General features: G+C 36.8%; 2 protein-coding genes across 2 annotated transcripts in view; one reads left to right on the plus strand and one right to left on the minus strand.

Moving 5' to 3' along the window:
- The window catches only part of LOC105625364, a 28,173-nt gene extending 16,072 nt beyond the window's left edge, over window positions 1-12,101 (plus strand). Inside the window, exons 9-13 of the mRNA XM_012206701.1 lie at window positions 4,143-4,268; window positions 5,822-6,049; window positions 6,743-6,994; window positions 10,711-10,841; window positions 11,991-12,101. Of these exons, the coding sequence (XP_012062091.1) occupies window positions 4,143-4,268; window positions 5,822-6,049; window positions 6,743-6,994; window positions 10,711-10,841; window positions 11,991-12,101 (848 nt within the window). The remainder of the gene's footprint in view (window positions 1-4,142; window positions 4,269-5,821; window positions 6,050-6,742; window positions 6,995-10,710; window positions 10,842-11,990) is intronic.
- A 4,755-nt stretch (window positions 12,102-16,856) lies between these two features.
- The window catches only part of LOC105625730 (fibrillin-1), a 32,468-nt gene continuing 30,585 nt past the window's right edge, over window positions 16,857-18,739 (minus strand). Inside the window, exon 23 of the mRNA XM_012207053.1 lies at window positions 16,857-16,943. Within this exon, the coding sequence (XP_012062443.1) occupies window positions 16,857-16,943 (87 nt within the window). The remainder of the gene's footprint in view (window positions 16,944-18,739) is intronic.

Consider the following 18,739-nt stretch of genomic DNA (forward strand, 5'->3'; position numbering starts at 1 on the left):
AGAGAGAGAGAGAGAGAGAGAGAGAGAGAGAGAGAGAGAGAGAGAGAGAGAGAGAGAGAGAGAGAGAGAGAGAGGAGGAGAGAGAGAGAGGGAGAGAGAGGAAGAAGAAGAGAGAGAGTCTTTTCTTTTCCGCCAATCGTGCATTCCTCGGGAGAGTAACCTTCTTAGGAGTCCCGCGAGTTTCTCTTCCAATACCTTCGAATATCTCGGAGCGGCTCGCACAAAATGCAGTCCCCGCTGCAATCCGTTTTGTCGACGCGCACAAGCGCGATTGGAAAAACGCGGCGCTTTTATCGGCATTTTATACAAAATACGCTTCTGTGAGTTCCTCATACTCGTATGTACGCACATATTTTTGTCGCGATAATGCGAAAACTCTCATATGTGTTCGAGATTTTTGTAATGGCGGACACTCGTAAAATAAAAGTATTTAATTAATTGATGTCTAGATGAAGAGATATTCAAATCTTTGTGTAATACATGGGATGTGTCGTCCAGTATTTTTTTTCTTAAAATAGATAATCGTTCCATTGATTTACGGCGCAGACACATGCCGAGTATGTTTCTCTAATTTCGCGTAAAAATTTAATTAAAACAATGATATGCAGAAGGTTTAGTCTTTTTTTCAATATTGTGGTATAACTATTTTAAATTTAAATATTTTATTCTTCTTTTCATGTATTTATAAGATATCAGATTATCTGAAACGTCATATTTTGTAATTTAATGCACGTAATTTTACAAAATAACAGTGAATATGATGAACGACGAAAAGTTTTATATTCAACATTACATTCGTATAAGTTCCAGCAAGAGAAAAATATTGTTAAAGCAAAGTGAATCAATTTGCTCTATTCTTCGAGGGTACTGTATCTCACAATATGAAATATTGCAAATAAACTAGTTTTGTCGTTTTAAAGATAGAATTTTTGAAGGTCCTTTTGTACATCTAATGGGAAAGACGTGCAGTATTATGAGCTCCTTAAACTGGGTGAAACCCAGTTAATGTGTCACACTAGAGATCCTTAAGTAAGACATTGGATAGATATCATTTAGACAACTTCCGATTGGTCCATTATATTTTTCAGGACCTGCTTAAGATAGAATGAAATAGATGCACAAAATAAAACGAGGTGCCTGAATATTTCATTCTATCTTATATATAATCCATTTCATTTCATCTTAAGTAGTCCTGAAAACTATCACGGATCAAAGTATAGTGTTTAATCTTTTACTTGAGAATCTATCAAATGCTATTGTCATCAATTGAATGATTGGCCATAAAATAGAAAAAAAGTACTCATATTATATGTAAACCCTTAAGAAAAAGTGTTTCAATATATACTGTTTTTTTATTAACTGTTCGTAATAACTGATATTTCATCAATTACTGAATAAGTTACTCAGTATATTGAAACACTTTTTCCTAAGGGAAGAAAATGATTTGGTCGGAAAAAAAGGAAAAAATATACTCATGTGCAAAGAAAAGAAAATTAAAAAAGAATTAAAATTTCTGCATATCTCTAATAATTGATGCGGTGGTGAATTACACTAAGAGCACTACAGCTTATTTGATACAGGCGTGATTTGCGAATTTTACTCCACGGAAACTCAATCCATTTCCGTCTCCTTTTTCCAATCATTAAATAGCCTCAAGGAAAGAAGTTTTACGTGAACGCCATCTTATAAATGATTGACATTACGAGTCGCCCCGAGACGGAAATGTGCGGTTACGAGAATCCACGCATTCGCGGGTGATTAACGATTGATCTAAAGATCGTCTTAAATGATCGGTGAGAGTGTTAACAAAGTTTTTTCCCTTTTAAGATCAGAAGAAGCGCATTTCGCGCCTTTCCTTTGCTTCCTCTGCGAGGAAGATAAAAGAACCCGTAAATAGAAATACATGTTGATGCTACGAGAAATGTCACGTTTATGAGAATCTCTCCCGGTATTTCGCATCAAAGTGAAATTCTAATTTCGCTCCCGCAAAGACGAAGGACGTGTACCGTTTTTGTTCTGGCGAAAAATGGACTATCGCGATAATCTTACAATCTCCGGCGGTGTGCATGACTTGAAAAGAACGGCCGAGGTGTCGGCTAAAAGAACGCACGGGTGGATTTTTGTGAAAACTGGAGCGCCGACGAAAGAAATTCTTGCTCAGCGTTCGGTTCTCATTGTGGCTGATCCCGCGCCGAGAATGCGAGAAGTTCTTGCGGTAGCAACGCTCTTCTCTCGAATAAATAAATGAACTGCGTCCACCTTCTTGCACCTTGCTTACGTTTTCATACGAGGAAGAGTATATGTATTGGAAGATTTATCGCGAAACCGCGGCGCAAAAAGTGGGATTAAAACAGAGTAACGAAGAATAAAAATTGCCCAGCGCGGTGATAAACGATGATCTAAGAATTTCACTTAGTGTTTAATAAAGTTAGTTTCCGTGCTGTGTCTTCATTTCAAAACCATCCATTTATACGCGACGTCTTCAAAAAGTTTCAATTAATTAATCATAAACGGGGAGGACGGACGATCTCTAATTTGTTGCTAAAATTAACCGGGATTATGAGACACCCTGTATGAACTTCCGCGCAGATTTATAAGCCGTGAAAGCCGGCGAAAGTCGAGTGCTCTCGGCTATCATTGAGAGTGCTCTGGGCAATAGCGGCTCGGCCACTTCGGTCAATTTAACGTAATCTCGCCGACGATTGAAAGACAGATCGTGGACCAAAGAACGCGAGATCGCCGGTGAAGGAGTCATTACAACGAGAATGAAAGACGCCTTGTATAACGCTCGTTTCGATGTGATATGGCGAATGATCGCCGGTTCATGATCCGTTAAGAGACAGATCGTTGGACAGTCGTGACGTTCGCCCGAAGACGACTATGTCGAGACGAACTCAGATTAAACATAACTCGGGTATATGAGATTGTTTATAACCTCCTAATCGATTGCAGAATGTGTATTGGAGTCACATGACGCAATGACTTTGGAATGAGAAATGATTAAGCCCGAGAGATATAATAGTCTATTAGTATTAATTAAGAAAGATATAATATTGTATCATATTAATGGAGAAAGATATAATATTATATCAATATTAATGAAGAAAGATATAATACTCTATCAATATTAATTAAGAAAGATATGATATTGTATCAATGTTAATAATTAATATTGATTGAAATATTTCGTGGTTATTTTTTTATTTTGCTTTAATGCTATTATTTATAAAATATTAATTCTATACGTGGAAATGAATCAATTGGTATAAAAAGACACATAATTGTGTTTTATGCTTAAAAAGCTTATAATTTGCAATCGGTAGTTGTATATATTTTTTTCATTCGTGTTTTTTTTACATCGATTAATTAATTTCATTATTCTGTGCATGAAAGGGCAATCAAATTATTGAAAAATAAATATTTCATGAGATGTACTACACTTAAAGCTAAAATAAAATGAAAAATATTTAATAAATTATAAGCTTTTTTATGACTAGTCTAATATTTTAATATGCAACGTAAAAAAATTTAATTGTATAGAATAACATGTGATTTTATTCTAAAATAAATCGATCACATTTGTACGTCATAAAAAAATTCACACAAACAGTGCAATAAACAGTGCAATAAAGTATAATTAATATATTATTTAAGATCAAATATATTAAAATAAATATAAAAGATATCTGATTAATTACTTTTTTTTTACTCTGTACCGTTATAAAGTATTCATTTCTCGGTGACCCTTCAACCTAGAAATGTCGAGCGTCATTATTGAGCGTTTCTATTTTTTAATTTTAGATTAATATTACATTTCTTAATGTAAGAGATAGAATTCTGAATTTTTTTTACTTTTTAATAATTCTATCCTTTATATTAATAAAATATTCAATTTCTTTATATCTTTCACGATAATTTATTCGTCTTTTAGTCTAAACGCTGAAGTGCGCATTTATATGTTATTGGTTATCTAATCTGTAATCTGTAATTGACTGTATTCTCGTATATCGAAAATTTCTGCTTGAATTAAGAAACATGTCTACATATAACTTTTTAATTTAATTTTTCGAAAACCTTATCGTAGTATTGTGATTCGCAAATTTTGGGACCTCGTGTATTTATATTTGGACCTCTGTGTTTAGATATCAACGAGTGTGTGGTTGATAATGGCGGATGCACGGAAGTGTGCGAGAACACCGACGGGAGCTTCTTCTGTGCCTGTGACGGGGATGAGAAGGCTCTGTCATCCGACGGGAAATCCTGCGTAGGTACGTGCTCCTTGACAAATCACTTTCCGTGCCTCGTTCATTTCACAAGAGACGTGCCTCCATAGTGCCGGTATAGCACGATGATCGAACGCGATGGGTGAATGCGGACGGATGAACGCGATAAGTGAATACGATGTACATACTGGGTGTGCCGCGGTCGTTGCTGCGCTTCCCTTCACCGAACAATTTCAATGCCTCTTCCTCGCAAGAAAAAAGTTCTCGCTCGACGCCGCTCCTCTTTTGTCGTAAACTTTTTAACGTTTTCAATTACATGTAACTTTGTAAATTTTCGCAAGTACGCGTTAACGGGAGCGTACAACTGGCAACCCGGTTAGTCGCGGCGCATCCGCAAGGGTAGTATTATGCAAAGCTGTCACGCAGGAGCGACTTCCACTAGGACGCGTCAGTCGCGATAGGTCCTTGCTCTGATGCCGCCATTGGCATCTGTAATTCCTGTCTTATGTACATACATATCGTATTTGATACGTGGAAGCGTTGCGCGGCTGACGTGGCTGACATAATACCGCGGCGATGTGGAGCGTTCCGCTTTGAGCGCTCGTACATACGTAGATTACGCCCGGAGCCCGCGAGCTTTATGAGCCATACGTGAATGCTAGACTCGCGTTGACGCACGCTGTTAGTTCGAGGCAGGTACACTTAGTGTGTGAGCTACACAATCGATATCTGCCCACCAATGAATATCCGCTTAATCGTTTATTTGTTCTCGTGGGATAAAGTAACATCGCGTTCAAAGAAAAGGAAGTGTTTTTTTTTCCATTTTATTCGCATTATGTATCAGAAATTGAAGTAATTGAAAGCATCAGAAGTATAAATTGGATACGAATAATGAAATTTAATGTACTTAATCGCGGAATAATATCTAGCTATATTTATAAAAGCGTCTTAATCCTTTGATGCCATTCTTAGTATGGAATACCTGAATTCCCAATTTGAATTATTCTTTGAATATTTCTACAGATCGCTATTACTGAAACAATTTAACTGAGGAAAATTTATTATATTAAATCATATTATATTAAATTTAACTCAAATTTCGTTCATTATTTATTAAATTCTTAGGTTAATATGGACGTTTATTTTGAAACTAGCCACAGAAATGGTTTTATATTTTAACACACATGAAAATTAAAGAATAGCAAAATGTTATTTAATTCCTTTGATATCTAATGCAAATTATAACTTTTTAATAGAAAATACATTGCCTTGTTATCATGTTATATTTCTTTATGTCTAGATTGTTTCGATTGGAAAAATGTATTATAATATGTTTTCTTTATGCGATATCTTTATACAATACTCAGTGTATTTCTCTTGTGACAACAAACGTACAACGTGATATTGAAGGATTAAAGTTTTTGAGTGAAAAAAATTCTTCGAATTACAATTTCAGAAGTAACGAGCATTATTCTCTTTCTTGGAATCGGTGATTCCTCGTTGGTGATTAAAGCTTTTGCGTCGCATATGGATTTATATCCCAGACTATATAATCCATGGATGGGATTATATAAAATTTTTTATCTCGTTCATTCCAGACATAAATAGTATCGCGTGCCTGCCGTTAAATCCGGTCGATCGCGGCTATTTAATATGCTCCCGATCAGCCACATCCAAGTTGTGGCGCGACAGGCGAAAAGTGCCCAATCGACCTAGCACGAGGTGCTTCCTGAAGTGCCCCCGTGGGTATCAGCTTCGCGGTGAGTACGAGTTGACCTGTCGATCCGATGGCACCTGGGACGGACCGCAGCACGGAAAATGCGTCAGTGAGTATGGAAGTTTCTAAAAAAAGACACAGTATGTACAATTTATCGGCGTGAAATAACGATTTTCGTTATACTGTCTTTCTTCCTGCTTCTCTCGATTTCATTTAACGCAACCAGATATTTCTGAGTTCACGGTACTTTAATATTGACAGATAATTAAATTTTCAACGAAGCGATGAGTTCTTAAAAATATTTAAGTTTCATTAAACTTTTCTTTAAAACGGTTTCAAAGTTGTTTTTGAAATTATGATCTGAAGAATTCCTTTTTTTCTTGTCGAAACAGTTGAAACTTTGAGAGACGCTCAACATTAGAAAATTTAATGACGAATTATTATTTTAATTATATAGGATAGAATTTTAATTATACAGAACGATTAAAACTTGATGATTTTTTAAAAGAAATAACAACTTATGAAATACAACTTAAATATAAATTCCTTCTATAACAATAAATTAATATTTAGATTACATTTTATATTGTTATTTTGAAAACCATCAGGTTTTTTGGCTCAATCTGTAATACTCATATAAAAAATTTCGAGTACTTGTTTACGATTATCAGAAGGTACATCTGTCTGTTGCCTTTATCAGAAATAGAAAGAATCACTAAAACATTTTCGGGTTTTTACGGCCGCCTGAAAAATTGATGCGACATATATCGATGGAATCGCACCGTTCTTTTTCTCGTGACAGGATATAGCAAGCCCCGATTGGAGTGTCCGAAGGATGTCGTAGCCGAATTACCGCCGGGCAGGGACGAGGCATTCGTGACCTTCGATCAACCGGCGACCGATCTCGATTGGTTCCGATACGTGCGATCGAAGCCTTCCTGGGGTACACGACTCGAGGCCAATTTGGAGCCCGGGGTACACGAGGTCACATTTTTCGCGCGACACCCGGTATCGAAGAAGCAGGCCAGCTGTGTATTACGCATTATCGTCAAAGGTAATTAATTTGCGCGGATGCGTGTTAACGACGTATTAGCTGGGCTATAAGCCCAGCTAACGATGATTCTCGTACGAGCGTTCGTGATAATCATAGTCCCCTCTACAGCAAGCAGAAATGGCAATTATTAATTCGTAATTGCCCAATCGCGATGATCCTCCCCTGTCTCGACAATGTATACATGTACCTTTTCGTAGTTAATTATCACATCGTGATGATTTTGTTTGAGGGATGCAAAATACTTCGCGGTTTTTTTGAACGTCCGCCGTTCGTGCTCAATAATTTTTTAACGCTTTGAAAGGACCGACTGCAAAAATTACTGCAAACGATTTACCACCGTGAAACGTTTAAAATCAAATACCAAATATTAGGTTCCCTGAAAACGTGATCATTCACTTAGGGTCAGTTACTCGACGGTAATCCACGATACGCCCCTGCATTAATTAATTCGGATTATAGAGATTGCACTTTGTGGAAGATAGTAGATAAACGTCTCTTGAATCTCGCGAATCTTGATTAATAACAGATGGAGAAGGTAACGCGTAGGTCGGCTAATTCCATCGGAGGAACATATGTTAAATAAACTACAGCTCGCAGAATGGAGAGCCGTACATCATTTAACCGTCGCGAAACTTCGCAGTTTCTCAATGATTAACAGTGTGAGATTGAAATATTCTCTCCCTTGTTTCTTGGCGTGCAAGATGATAATTCGGGATTCACGCGCGCGCTCGCTCACGATGTAAACACGAGTCGGGTAACGCGAGCTCGCGCGGAAAAGAGGGAAGTAGCGCGCGAGTTGGCAAATTGTTACGTCGCCTCATAAACGAACGTCGTCGTATCAAAAGTTCTCCGCGTCTCACCCGTTAAGACCAGGCGTAGAGATCCGTTAGATGCGTCTTAAGAATATTACGTCCCTCCTCGTGCACGCCACCCCCGACCTACCCCCGTCTACCCCGACGCATCTTGTCGGGACGTGAGCGAAATACAGGCGGCAGCTCGTACCGCGAGTTAAATCCTTATATGATTCCGCGTAAACTTACTTCTCGTGGCAGAAACCGGTAAATTATTACTGTACTCGTAAAAAACTTGCTACCTTCTTTTACTCATCACTGCAACGCTATTCGATTTGCGTTTCGAGCCAACACGCGTAGCATAGAGAAATGCAATTTTCATAACGTATATGCAGAATCGGAAAGTTACTTGTAACGTCGTTATGCTGTTACAATTATTATTATTATTTTTTTTTTTGAGTAACTAGGAACGAAGTTATATTTTTTTGCCTGTAATATACATTTTTATAATTTAAAAGCTTTTCCGATTATAAGGCTAAAACTGGAGCCAAAATGTATATATTAATTGTCAATTTCTTTTCTTTAATCTTTGCGACTATATGTAATTGTCAATTAATTAAATTTTATTAAAACAGATACGCATTGTTTTCGACTTCTAGCGTTCATTTTATTTTTGTTATTATCGTTTATATTTCCTTATTTGTAACAACATTATTGGGATAAAAGTAATTAATGTAATCGTTACTTTTATTATTATTATTATTATTATTATTATTATTATTATTATTATTATTATTATTATTATTATTATTTTATACACATTATTATTTTACACACCACAACAGTGACACGACTCAAAATACAAAATGTTCTAGAAAATGAGTTCGAATGTTTGGAACCATTAAAATTTTGTAATATTAATCTTAAATATGCAATTTTGTAATAATGATTGTAGAGAAATAAAAGTTCTTACTCTTTTCTTCCTTTATGTTCCTTTCCGTTATTTTTCTACAGTCAACTAAAAAAAATGATAATTTTTAAATTATATTATTACTGTAGCAAATGAACGATCTGTATACATGGAAGTGCATAAACTTGTTTTCATTATATTGCGAATGATAAAAATCGTTATAAATCTAACGTTGAACTATCAATTAACGATACCTACTATAAACAATTGCATGCCATTAAAAAAAAAAGTCATCGAAATTTAGTGAAAGAGTAATAAAAACTGTAGCCATTTGTTGTAGTTTTTTACAGCAACAGTAACAAGTTATTTTTTTAAATGAATAACAAGTAACTTTTATAACAACGAGCAACTTTTTTAAAAAAAAAGAAGGAGATAACAGTTATTTTTAGAAAGTAACTTTTCCAATTCTGCATATACGTCCGAAGTATTTTTAGAATTTGGAGCGCATAAATTTGTTAGTAAAAATGGTGGAAACAATCCGAAATCCTCAGTTGTTTACCTCCTCGAGTGAGCCCTTTCGGACGATTTAACACGCTGCATTCCGAGCGCGTTCGATGCAAAGCTGCAGGTTTCGTTTAACGGTTTCGGGCGGCATTCGAGGATTGCATTCGGCGTTCCGCAAATCTTATAGAAGTACAATGCTCTCATTTGTGTGCCTAAAAGTAAGTTGACGAAACTAATTTAATGTAAAACTCCGAAGCTTCATCACTGACACTCGAGCCAACGAGTTTTCTCAGGGAGAACTGGCCTGATTCCGCGGACAAGTCCGCGCTCTCAATTCGCCTCACCATTTCTTTCTTACGAGCGGTAACGAGCGAGGGACTTGGTGCATGAATAAGCTTTTCTAGACCAACGAGTGTACGATGCAAAAGAGAAAATATCAAATTATCCTTTCTCTAAGAGCATAATTTTTTTTCCCCCTCGTCCATTTGTTTCCCTCTTGTCCGGATGAAAAATATATTTACCGGGAAGGACACGCGCGCGGCAGCAGGAAAACTTGAATTAAGCTTATGTCGCACATCTTCCCCACCGGTTTTATGACTCCAACGTCACGTTACGCGCGACGAGCGATGATAAAATGAACCTCGCTCTTCATTTTGGACCTCTTCCATTTTGCCGTACTTTTCGCGCCCGCGAATGTGTCAAGTCACCGATTCATCATTCCACAACGAAATGCGGAAATCGAACTTTCTGACAACGTCCATTCGATTCGACCTTGCTAGGGATAATTTTCTCACACCCCGCAATTTCCTCGATGCGGCATGAACGGTAAAACTAGCAGCGCAAGATCTTTGCTGTTACTTCATTTTGCTAATTTTCATGATGCAAGTAAACTTGGTGTATTTTGCACATATTTTTTGCTACAACCAATGAGAACTTGGCCTCTTATTCATCTATTTTTCAGCGATTATAATTATTATAATAATTTCAAAGTCTGATCAATTAAACTGCAAAATTTTACTCTTAGTTCTATCTTTAAATTATAAAATGTATAATATATATCGTATTTTATTGATATTACATTATTTACTTGAGCCGTTTTTTAATCATATTTTCTGTACTTCTCATCTTTGGGAAAAACTTATTGATTTGTATTTCATTCGCTGGTCACCGCAACTTTTGCAATCTTTCACACAACACGTCGGCATTTTACTTATGTTCTTTAAAAGTTGTGTATTGTTCTGAAAATAGTAAATATTCACTGATGATAAGTGTTGTATTCACTGATGAAGTGTTATAAATGTAGCTAAAATCACTGATTCACTTTGAGAGAGAAAGTACAATTGCATCTCTCATAATTATTTCACAGTTTATATCACTTCAGAATTTGCATCATGTGCTATCATATGACAAATACGCGACTTATTGTAACAAAAATAAATTAAGGTCAGTGCGTAAACTCATTTTAATTACAAGTACACCATGTTTATTTATGGCTAATCCCAAACTTTTAGGTGGCGAGGCCCCGAAAGTCAACAATTGTCCGAGAGATATCGAGGTCGTCGGGAGGAACGGAACGGCGATCATGTGGACGGAGCCGACCTTCACGGATAACGTGAAAGTGACGCGGATCAGCAATAATGAGGTAATTAAGTATCGGATTTCCCCGTGAAATATGTATTAATTTTGCGAAAACCCGAATAATGAGTTCGTTTTGGGTGAGGCTGCAATATCCTAGCGGTATCCTAATTACGAATGGATAATTGTAATTGACATTCCGATGCACACGTTCTATAAACCGATGTCTACATAATTATTCAATAATATCAACGTTATCTGATTCATTTGATTTCCATCTCGGATATTTGAAATGTAGTACACATCACAAACAAAAATTGGTACCTCGATAATCGATGTTTACGTATCATAAAAAATTTGTTTTAATATGTACATTTGATATACTCGTATCGGTGCAACGAATACACACGTTACGAGGACTTAATAATCGCTCGAATTGGGCGGAACGCGATTTTCAGTGAATCGTTAATATTTTGCAAGCGTGAAAATGCCCATTATATGATATTATCCAGCGGAACATATCGAGATTGCTATTTTATAAAACGAGCGAAAATTCGCTGGCAGAGATACGGATGTGATAAATTAAGTTCTACAAATGAATGATCACGGATACTTTTCTCACAATAATATGAGAACGCCCGTTACTGCTGTTACAATTTCCTTTACAGAATTGCGATAATCGCGGCACACCAAATGACTTGATTAATTAACGGTGATATCTAAAATTAACGCGCGATATCGGAATGTGTGTACTGTATCGGCCGGCTTTAATTAGCTTGTTTGTCGACGCGCGTCAATTATTACCCAAATTGTACCATAGCTCCGCGTCATTCGTCCCAAAACACGCGCTTTTTGATGAATAATGCAAATTTTTGGCGTCGAGGTACAACTGAGCAAAAGCTCGATTCTCGGTACGAAAGTCGCGAGCATAAAATTATAGTATAAGCGTAATTTTCCACTGTAAACGAGAAAGAGAAAGAGAAAGAGAGGACGAGGATTTTGGGGAATAAATCCGCCAGGAAGGTGAAATTCCCACGCTTGGCCCGTGCCAAAAATTCTCGTGCAAGCTCACTCCCGGAAGAGTTGATATTCAACTTCCCGGAAGTCGGCGGCGAATTTCGCACGGCAGATCTGCCCCTCCTCTCCACCCCTTATCGCCGCACTTCACCGTGATTTGTCGTTGGCGATGATATTTTTTCGTCTTACCCTGCCGCAGAGTCCGGGTCGTCGCTTCGACATCGGCGGTCACAGGATCGAGTACGAGGCAAGCGATGACGCCGGTTGGTCGAGCAAGTGCGTCTTCGTCGTGGTCCTTCGTCAGGAATAAACGGCCGGAGAGGTGCGACGGGGAAGAATCAGGGACGCGAGAGCGAGAGGAAGGAGGAAGAGAGAAGAGAGAGAGAAACGAACGGAGTGAAGAGGGAAGAAACAGCGCGGAAGAATAACGATAAGGTAATATAAATGGAAATTCTACGCGAATCGGATATACACAGACGTTCCTTATGTAGGCCCCGTAATGGATTCCGTTTTGTCCAGCAGGTTACACGCGGGAAAAGTGAGAAAGAGAAACGGATATCGTTTCGTCGTACTGAGGCAACCCCTTTCTCAGCCCTCTTCCCCCTCGCGTACTCGCGTAATGAAGTTTTAAGACAGGGATGGAAGTACGTAACGATTAGCCGCTAGATTTATGCGATCGAACTCCCGTCGACTGCCACTTTTGATAGATAATAATAATAATGTAATGATAGTTCGTATAGTGTTGTACGAAGCATTTCATTGTAAGAAGCGAAGATCATTGTCTTGCGCAGATGGGGGAAGGAGGTGGGATTTTATTCAGATAGAAATGTGAAAGTCTCGATGGCTCGTACTAAAGTTTTCATAACAGAGTCTGGCCACAAATGATTTTGTCAAAATTATTACAGGAGAGAAGTTATATATACTTCTTCCCTGCATATATATTGTCTCATTTTAATTACACTGTCTCCAACTGACGATCAATGTAATTTATAATATTCCCAAGCAGAACAGCGAGTCAAAATATGATATCAATATATGACTCCAAAATGATCATTAAAAATCATTTTTCAATAATTTTTGATTCATTTTAATCTCATTTTAACATTATTGTAATTTGTTGTTTTACTTGAATTAGGTCTCTTCTTTATTAATGAATTCTATACATTTCGAATTGGTATACAAACTTATACCTGTTTCACTTCAACTGTTTCACTTCAACTTATCACAGTATTTACCAGTTCAGAGAATTCTCTGATAAAGAACAGGCCTATTAATTTCCAGTTCCAATTTAAAATTGTATTTGGAGTCCGACAAATCAAATCGACGCGCAGTTTATAGAATTGAAAAATATATTTGCAAATTTATACATGAATATTATCGAAATCCACTTTGAAAAGGAATCTTTCTCTTATTTAGTTTTTATCATCTCATTCTATAACTTTAATTAACTTTAACTTTAATTATAGAGTGGAACAGTATAAATTAGAGTGAGATAGTAGAACACACACAGGGAGACAGTATACACATATATATATATATATATATATATATCTTTCTGTCTCATAGGATTTTGTCAAAATCGCTCATGGTCGGGCTTTGTTATAGGATCTCTAGCTCGTATAAAATTCGCGTCATATCGCTCGTGTAAAATTCCTGTAAAATTTTCGCATGAAGCTAAGCCTCCAATTTTGTTGATCAACGGCTATCGGTGCATTCCTGCCTTCTCCTCCTAATCACCATGTTGATGCAATTTTTTTATTGCGATCGCGGGGAAGACGGTGCCAGCTACCAGCTACATAATACGTTAACAACCGCATTACGCGGGACGAAATTCGCGTTATCGATTCCTGCCGTACGTTGAAATTAACGGGCGCCGATTACGATACGACGTCGTGCGAGCTCCCGATAAACTTCCGTGACATAACGTATTCCTCGCGAATATATTCCGTAGCAATTAACGCGGCTGTCTCGCGTACGAGGCAAACCTACCACCCGATTTCTTGCCTGCGACAAGATTATTCCGCCGAATATATGCATTCCACTGACAAGACCAGATAATGGAAGATCAACGCGCATTACCGCCAAAATCACGCTGATGTTCCGTGCGAACTGACGCGGAATATGGCCATTAAGAAATTATCGTGATTTTAGGGTTGATATTTAGGAAATCGTATTGATAGAGAGAAAAGTATAAATAGAAAAAGAGAAAGAGAAAATCAGCGGTTGATTTCGAGATTTAACATTTAAAATGTCTTATGCAGTGTGAATATCAAGATGCGACAAAACAAGTATGTAATACTATTTACACGGAAAGAAAAACAGTTGCTAAAATATCTAAAAATTTGACTAGACATAAATCTGAAAATAATTTTGTTGGATTATCAAAATAATTACGTAACGATGTTCAAGCTGGTTGTTAGAATGCCAAAACTTGCAGCGTTGCTCGTTACGCTTGAGTGTCGTATATTATTTTGGTAATCCAACAAAATTAGTTTCATCTGTATCCAACTAAATTTTTAGGTACTTGAGTAAAATCATGTGCAGTTCGTTATACAACTTGCAAAATCATGTATATTTCGTACAACTTTAATATTATGCTAACTTGTTACTGTTTCGCGATGCGTTTCGTTGAGTGAAATAACTATAATTTTTAACTGATATTGCCAGTACGTGCGATTAGTTAATCACATACACTTTTTCAAATATTTTTGTTAGCATTACGAGAACATTCATAAATTTCGATTATTTGGCAAAAATTAGTGATTATTAGGAAATTATAATTTTCCTTTTTTTTTCTCCTTTTCAGCCTTGTTATATATTATATTAAATGATAAATAATAAATTCTCGAGGTACGAGAAATGAAAAGTGTAATTCCACGAAGTACAGTTGCGAGAGGTCTGTTTACAGAGTTGACGCGTCGAATAATTAACTGCAGTCTAATTACAACGTTCTGTCACAGGCAAAACGCGTATTTGCAAGCAACAGAAATTCTGCCTTCTTAAAGCTTCCCAATTACGAAGCCGTCGTCCTCTTCTTGTCGTAAATGATTATCAGTTACCATTTACTTTCGAGACTGATACGAGAGACCCGTGTGCTTATATGAGCTTTCATTAATACACGTGAAACTAACAATTGTTCACGTTTGCGTCATTGATCAATTAATAGTGCTCGTTATGTAAGCTGGTAGCGATCGGCGTATTTAATAATCATGGCGCTCGTTCACGATGCGGTTCACTAAACGACGAAATATCGTAATAGTATAACGCAAAGAAGGGAGAAGACTATCGTAAAAGCTGAGCTCAGATCGCACATACGTGTGTAACTTTGCGTCATACTATACATATTGTAAGATCGCATCGCATTTAAGAGAAAATATGTAGCGTTTTGAAGAAGATTATTCTCTTTTAAATTGATTTCTCGTAGGATTCAAATAAATTCGAAATTTCATATACATAATCTTTTTTTTTATGTAGAGTTATATATAATATTTAAACATTCCGGTCCAAAATTATCCCCGCCAGAGTGCGATCCAACCTCATGTCGGTAGCGTAAGAAGATAGATAGATATTTCGTTTACTATTTATTAATATTCCTCTACCGTCACTCGCATATCATTGTTATGATAACGATCGATTATCGTACGTATATTACTATAGATGTATAAAATTTATGTATTAAATATACGTGTATACATATATATATGTACGTATGTATATTACAAAAAAATCGCCATGCAATCTGCGTGAACCGTCGCGATTCGGCGCGGCCACAGATTCGCTGTTTGTTATTGTTATTGCATAACAAGTGTACGTTATACGATTTTATTGATGTTGCTTATTAAATTAAAACAATCGCGCGCATGTGCCGTGTCGCGTCGGTTCGTGCGGACTCACTTATTTTATATTATCTACTCTTAAATGATATTATTGACGATGGCAGATTTATTTCGTTGCTGATCTATATATACTTCGCTATGCGGAAATAATCTATTGCTGCGATGTCACTGATCGAGGCACGAGTTCTGAAGTGTCTTAACAAAGGACGCACTGATTATAAAGAAAATTGAATCCCAATGAAATGACCCAGACAATATATATGTTCAAAATGAGACAAAAGACATCTTAAAGACATTTAAAAGACATCTTGAAGACACCTTAGTCCAGATCCACAATATTGTTTTAAGAGACTGTAAGTCGTAAAATCGCAAAAAATGACCAATCGCAATCGAAAAATAATCGACTGTGTCATCAATTTTTTTACAGCTTTGCAGCTTACGACTTTTTAAAGGTTGTGAACTTAGACTTAAAAGTCCAAATCAGAACATACTTCTGATTTTGGACTTTTTGTTGTTTGAGGAGTTACGTTTTACATATAATGGATGAACAAAAGATGTTATAAACACAAATAATGCATAGTTTTTGAATTATGATGTAGTAAAGATGCTCAAAGATGCAACCTAAACACATATCCAAAATGGAGACATAAGATATCTAAAAGACATCTTAGACATCTTCAAAATATCTTATGGTATGATGTTTTAAAGATGTCTTATGTTCCAATTTTTAGATATAGTGCTGTCTGAAAAGTTTTACATTTTTTATGCACAGTAATTCAAAAACTATTCATTATCGAGCCTTGACATATTTCTTGTTCACCATATTATAAGCTATAATATATGTGAAAATTAATTAATTTCACGCCAGAACCCAATTTTCCGTATAATTAATGCTCCCTTCGAAAATGTGATAATTCCGCGAACGTATGCTGATTATATTAATAGGTTCATACATCCTTTATTTAAAAATCGTGCAAAGAAAGTATAGAAAAATGGATACTTCGAAAAAATACGCCACCGCTTACGAAACAAAAATACCAGTACCGCGAGTTACAAAGTACCGTATTAGATCAATTTCTTTTAGGCTATACTTTCCAGAGTTAATTACAGCAATCGATCTTCATACTAAGTTGTGGGTACGCGCAGGAGCTCGCAGGTGCCGATTTACACGACAGCCTTTCCTCGGGGAGACTGGCGGAGTTAACTTACGTTCGCCTATTACATGTCGTTCACGAGCCCTTACGTGCAGCATTCATGCCGAGGCGGCAATATTCTAGTCTCGACGCGGCCCGCGCCGTAATGAGTCGGTAGCGAAACTACGTGATCGGTCCTCGTGGCGCGTTGCCGATATTGCCGCTGCTGCAGCTGCTGCTCCCATTCCTGCCGGAGGGGGTGGTATTGTTGTCGGCCTGGATGTCGATCTGAGAACACACGTTTCTCTATTATCGAGTCTCGTCGACGTGTGCAATATACGCGCCTAACCAGAAATATTATTTTGAAGCCGAAGAAATGGTCTCTTTTATCTTCACGATAAATATTTTTAATGTTTCTTTATCTTTAGAGAATGGGGGGGGGGGTCTATTTTTCAAATCTTACCTACAGCTTTTCCTTAAGTAAGATTTCTTGTAATTCATTATTTCATTGTACTTCTTATCTCAAAATATAACACTGTCGGCATTACTGTAATAACTTTCCCATTCTGTAAAAGTTAGATATTGTCTAATATAGAACAGAAGAGTACAAGGTAAAGAAAACTGGCGGCAAAACACTTCAATTTCTTCTAAATAAAATTCCGAGCAAATTTAACATTTCTAATCCGTACTTAAATAACCCTATGAATATAATTTTGTCGCTTTTACAGCTTAATCCTTAAATGCTACACTATGGGAACTATTATATACTAGATGTCAACTCAATTCGATTACTTATAATTTCCATATAAAAATGAATATATTTTAAAAGAGTTTTCTTTCAATCGAAACACCAGACATTGTTAAAAACGGTAATAATGGTATCAAAAGTAAATATATGTATTTTTACTAATAAAAAAAGTAAAAAGAAACTGAAAAAGCATTGGAAAAAGAAAACCGTATATCATATCAAAAAGATGTTTAAGGATTAATTATATACTTTCGCGAGATGGGACAAAGGACTTTCATGTAATAAAGATCTTTTAAGTCATCGTAATCATGAATTTTCAAGATGCATCGAAAGCTTCGATTACAATAGCTGTAATTAATTATACTGAATTGCCTTAACTGACGTTATCTTTTAAAAGGATTTCAGATAAATCGATGTCATAAGCTAGGCTGTCGAAATGCAGATGCAATGGAGCCGTTACGAAAAAGCGAATGGAAAAGGATGAATGGAGAGAGGATGAAGGAGAGTAAAAGTGGCAGACAAAAACTTTCCAAGTACCGGGTATACAGTCGTTAATCATATGAAGTCAATCTACGTCAGATTACCAAGATTGATTAGATACACTGAAAGCCTGATGCATCAAAGGGTTCGGAAGGGGATTAAAGTATATTACGTTGATGTTCCATGTTACTTCGACGCTTTTGACAACGGTGGCTCCCAATATCAGATTCTATGAATAAAACAGGTGTAGAGCTTCGTGTTGGCGCGCAACAACTTTCTCTAAATAGGGATTCGATAAACAAATTTAAAGATAGAATTATAAGAATTGTGCATTGGTACATTAACCTACTTCTAATTCCATTTTCTTATTACTATTACTGTTATTACTATTATTGTAATTACGAAAACAGCAGAAGACATACAGAAGTCAAAGACAAATCCCGCTTTATCTTTAGGTAAGTGGTCGTCGTCAGCTTGGAAAGCCCGCACATTGTCATTGTGTCCCGTTTTTCTCTTTATGTCTTATTAGCAAGCAGTGGCGCTAACACGCCTAAGAGATTGCGCCGCAAACCATGGCATATGTAAATCATGCTGGCAACACCAGGCGGAGAGAGAGAGAGAGAGAGAGAGAGAGAGAGAGAGAGAGGAGGGAGGGGGGAGGGGGGAGGGGAGGGACGGTACGTCGTCGTCGCGTCGTCGTTACTTACTTACTTACGTACGTACGACGACACGACGTACGTACGTACGTCCG

The sequence above is a fragment of the Atta cephalotes genome (genome assembly GCF_000143395.1).
Source record: "Atta cephalotes unplaced genomic scaffold scaffold00003, whole genome shotgun sequence".
Classification (NCBI taxonomy): domain Eukaryota; kingdom Metazoa; phylum Arthropoda; class Insecta; order Hymenoptera; family Formicidae; genus Atta; species Atta cephalotes.